At 37.2% G+C, this 4,291-nt stretch overlaps 1 protein-coding gene across 1 annotated transcript in view; it reads left to right on the plus strand.

Annotated features, from left to right (window-relative positions):
- Positions 1 to 2,337: 2,337 nt before the first annotated feature.
- The window catches only part of TTC27 (tetratricopeptide repeat domain 27), a gene marked incomplete at its 5' end in the record, with an annotated part of 122,357 nt that continues 120,403 nt past the window's right edge, over positions 2,338 to 4,291 (plus strand). Inside the window, one exon of the mRNA XM_008937889.1 lies at positions 2,338 to 2,512. Within this exon, the coding sequence (XP_008936137.1) occupies positions 2,338 to 2,512 (175 nt within the window). The remainder of the gene's footprint in view (positions 2,513 to 4,291) is intronic.

Here is a 4,291-nt window from a genome sequence, read left to right on the forward strand (position 1 = left end):
GGCGTGAACTACCTGTTCTGTACTTTATTTCGTTGCTTGAGGGAAGAACAGAACTTGGTGTCCTCAGGGCCCTTGTTTAGGTTGTGACTGATCCCAGCTTTCCTGAGGGGGAACGCAGCAGCTTTTAAAATGTAACGTCTGTCGTGAAAGGGCAATTCCATATTTAGGACAGGCTAGAAATACATTTGTGCTCGAGTCCTGTACCATGTTGTTTAAAACATTTAGAGGTTGTAGCATGTGGAAAGACTCATTTATCCTTCACCAAGCACCTGCTGGGTTTTGGAAAGGACCTGTTCAACTCTCTTACATTACTTCTTATTCAACCTTAATTATTGCACTCTCTAGGAATGTTATGTCATGTGACTGATATCTGTCAGATCTGTCTTGTCTTCACTGAGAGCTGTGTGTGTTTCTGGTTTTTCTGTTTTTTTGTTGTTGTTTTTTTTTTTTTATGTCATATGCTGCTATAAAATGTGGGGAAGATGTGTTGAAGAAAGATATCTTGCAGCAGAGATAGCAAATGGTGGGGTTTGTGAAGATTCTTAGTTGTCATGTGTGCCCTTCTTGATCGTCCTGAAACTAAGTTTAAAGACTGTGACCTTGAATTTGTATGGTGTCTTATAAGAAGCTAAACACAGAATCGGAAGCAGATTTTGTGTCCTTACAGTTATGCTACAGTGTTACTGAAAAGAAAACCTCAGTATTCTTCACTACTGTCCTCAGACAAAAGTTATTCTACAAACTACAGCATCACCTGTCTGGGCAACTATAATCCAATATAAAGGAATTATCATTTGGTGAAAGAAAGCCTCCCCAAAGCATAGGTTGGAGAAAATCTCATCTTATTTTTGTTATCTGTGAGCATATGTCAGCAGGACTACAGAACCATTACTATTCTTTTGCATATGCCCTTCCAGGTACAGGTTAAAGTGTTTTTTAAATCATCTAGCACAAATGATTTCTGACATTGTTCAGCTGATCATTGATGCAAAGAGCAAAAGTAAATTGTGGTCAACAGCCTTGTCTAGGAAGGTTAGAATGAGTGTGTCTCTGTCACTCATTCCTATCAAGTCATCCGTCACTGCTATTAAAGTTGGTTCTGTGCTCAGTCTTTCTGCATATCTGAAAAACTGAGAATATTTGTTTTACCTGGATGAACTTGGGGTTGATATTTGGTTCACTTCCTTACACAGCTGCTGCTTGGGGGAATCTCTGCCTGTGTGAATGGTAAATTAGCTCAGCTACGACTCTTAGTGTAGCTATGGTAACACCAAGTTCACGGGAGCTGCAGGCCCCTGCTGGAGTCACAAATAAATGTGAAGGCACCTATCCTGTGCAGACTTGTGCATTTCCTCAGCTGCACTGTTACCAGCACCGGCGAGTTTAAGATCAGTTAGTACACGTACGTGTGTTGTAGCTGTAGTTGCAGTGTAAGCAGGTGCTGATTTTGCTCAAGAAATAGGAGGTTATAACACAGCTTTGTTCTGAGACCTGCTGGATGGATTGTGCTGTAGCATATCTGAAGAAAGAAGGGAAGATACTTCCTGTGAGCAAAGTTGTACCCTGGGTCAAGAGCTTGATAGGTGTGAAGCTTCTTAGGAATTAAATACGTAGCATTTCCTGACTTCTGTTTGTTTTCAAAGGCTTCAGTGGAGAAACATTCATGGATCTAAATCCACCTAAATACTTTCAAGAATCTGCCTCCATGTGGAGACTCCTCATTGAGATAGTAAACTTATTGGAAAATAACTGTTTTATAAAGATAAAATATATTGCCCATTCTTTTTTAATATTCTAAGCACTTAAAGGAAGGACTGAGTAGCTTGTGTAATTTTACATGAGAATGTATTTACTAGACTCTACAGATAGTGAACCATTTTTATTTGTTGTGTTTCCCCTAAAAAGATTCTCTAGTCTGGGAAATTACTGCCTTATCTGTCAGATTTTACTGTGACACACTCAAATGTCTTAGAGGGAAAAACAAGTCTTCTGAAGATTGAAGTAATCTTCTGTAACTGCAGTGTACATGTTTGAAAGGTCATCCATGTATTTCCCTCAAAATTTCAGTGCAGTTTTATATTCATCTGGCACTTTGCATTTTACTGTAACATAATACAAGTTCTGTAAAATTTATTTTGAATGAAGTGATGCCTGCTGCTGCTGTTCTTTGGTTGAATGCGGCTGTGCTTGTCCTGCAGCGTAAACGAAGATTCTTTCCTTGAGAGGGGAGTGATGTGTGGTTTGATTTGAATAGATCTTGGAAGATAAAGGTGTTTCAAGATTGACACTGATTTCTGTAAAAAAATTTTTTTTTTTTTTTCTTTTTTTTTTTTCCAGAAAGTGGATCATTATTGCATTTGATTCTTGATGGGAAATATGAGGCAATATTTTCAAATTCAGTCATCCGGAGTGTTTTCAGTACATCTGTGATGGAGGAGAACATTGACAGTTACTTGGAGAAACAGATTCTCGCATACCTGGACTGTTCTGCAGAGGTTGATAACCTGGAAAGGTGGAAATTATTATTTATTATGTGGAAGATTAATAGAGGCCATGTTTGATTTTTTACAAAAGACATTTTTTTAAAAAATTTGAGAATGTGACATAGAACCTCCAAAATTCTCATTCTGACAGAGAAACAGAAAACTGATTTTTCAGATTGTTCCCCTTACTCCTTTGGGGTACCTATTTGCTATCATTATTTCTTTCACTGGATAGTATTGTGATATGAGGGTTTGTTGAAAACACAAGCTTTATTTACAGTGATTACTTTTGAAGCTGCTGGTATAAAGAAGTCAAAAATGTAAATTCATGTTACCATGTGTCATCAAACAATTTATTAACAGTTTTCTCTCTGAAATGTTGCACTACATTTATATGACTACTTGAAATACCATGTAATGTTACTGTCCAAGCCATGCCTGTATTTCTAAGTATGATTCATAGTAAGGTTGTTCTGTTCTTCTTAATGTAAAATGAGTAAGGTATTACTCATGGGTGCTATTCATCAATTAATTATCTTCTTCACAAGACCTTCTCTGATAGATTCTTTCTAATTGCACTGCATATGCTAATTCTTGCTGTTAATGAGTCTCACTTAAATGTTTATAATTTGCTGCATAAATAACAGACTGAAATTATCATGCTAGGGTTAGTAGAAGCAGAAAACTAGAAATACTAGCAGTACCTTTGTGTGTATGTGTATTTATATATGATTATTTTAAAACATGAGGTTGGGAAAAAGTTTTGCCAAAAGAAGAGCAAAAGTTAAGAGAAGATAAAGGTGAAAAGAAAGTGAGAGGGAAGGTAATGCATTGCCAATAAGTGTGGCTGAGTACAAATGCCCTTGATTTGGATGACAGACATCCATCAAGATTTTTTGTTGAAATAGGAGAGAGAAACAAATAGTTGGCACCTCTAAAATATTGAGCTGAGATTTGTTAGGGGTCATTGTGTGTCAAAAGCTTACCTTCCAGTGTGGAACACAATACAATGTCCTTCTGTTTTCTGAGTTGGAGTGTTCAGAGGCTGTTCCTGTGCATTTTGTCTCTAGGTGTTTTTTTCTTTTTTTCTTCCTTACTTTCTGGTGCTGTTGCTTTTAAATATTACCTGGTTAGATGGTAATATAGTATAGAGACATTTTTCAATGTTGCTATATTCTGTGATCTTGCAATAGTTTATTCTGAATAACGCGGCAAGGAAAGAAAGATTGGTCGGGGCTGGAAACAGATCCCAACCTCATCTTAATTGTTGCTTGAAATAAGTGTTGCTGCTTGAAATATGTGTTGCTGCCTTTATGAACTATTCAGATTCTTAATGATAGTCACAATCTATATTCTGCACTCAGTAGTACTTTATACATATACCCTGTCATGGTGATGTGTCTTCTTCAGTGAGCTTTTATTGGCCTATATGCCATTTACAGGACCCTGCTGCTTTTGTCCTACTGCAAGCAGCAAAAGAATTTGTTCTCTAGGTGCTCATCCTCCAGGTCTTTGATGTTTTTCTTGTTCCCTATGCAACTCTAGATGTGATTAGAAGCCCCCTTGCCAAAAGATATCGAGACAGATCTGCAATATTTAGCCTTTCAGAAGCAGAGGGGTTTTCTGCCCAAAATTACAGCCTTAAGTTTTATTCAGAATGAAAGTGTGGTCTTCAAAATGTATCAGTGTCTGCCAGAAACATTGTAGCACTTGAGTGAATTTATCAAGCTCCATTAAGATTTGAATTATATTAGTGCTGAAGGAAGTAAATTGTGGCTGCCTTTTGATAGCATAAACTCCTGCTGAAA

This window comes from Merops nubicus, unplaced genomic scaffold (genome assembly GCF_000691845.1).
Source record: "Merops nubicus isolate BGI_N331 unplaced genomic scaffold, ASM69184v1 scaffold13823, whole genome shotgun sequence".
Lineage (NCBI taxonomy): Eukaryota > Metazoa > Chordata > Aves > Coraciiformes > Meropidae > Merops > Merops nubicus.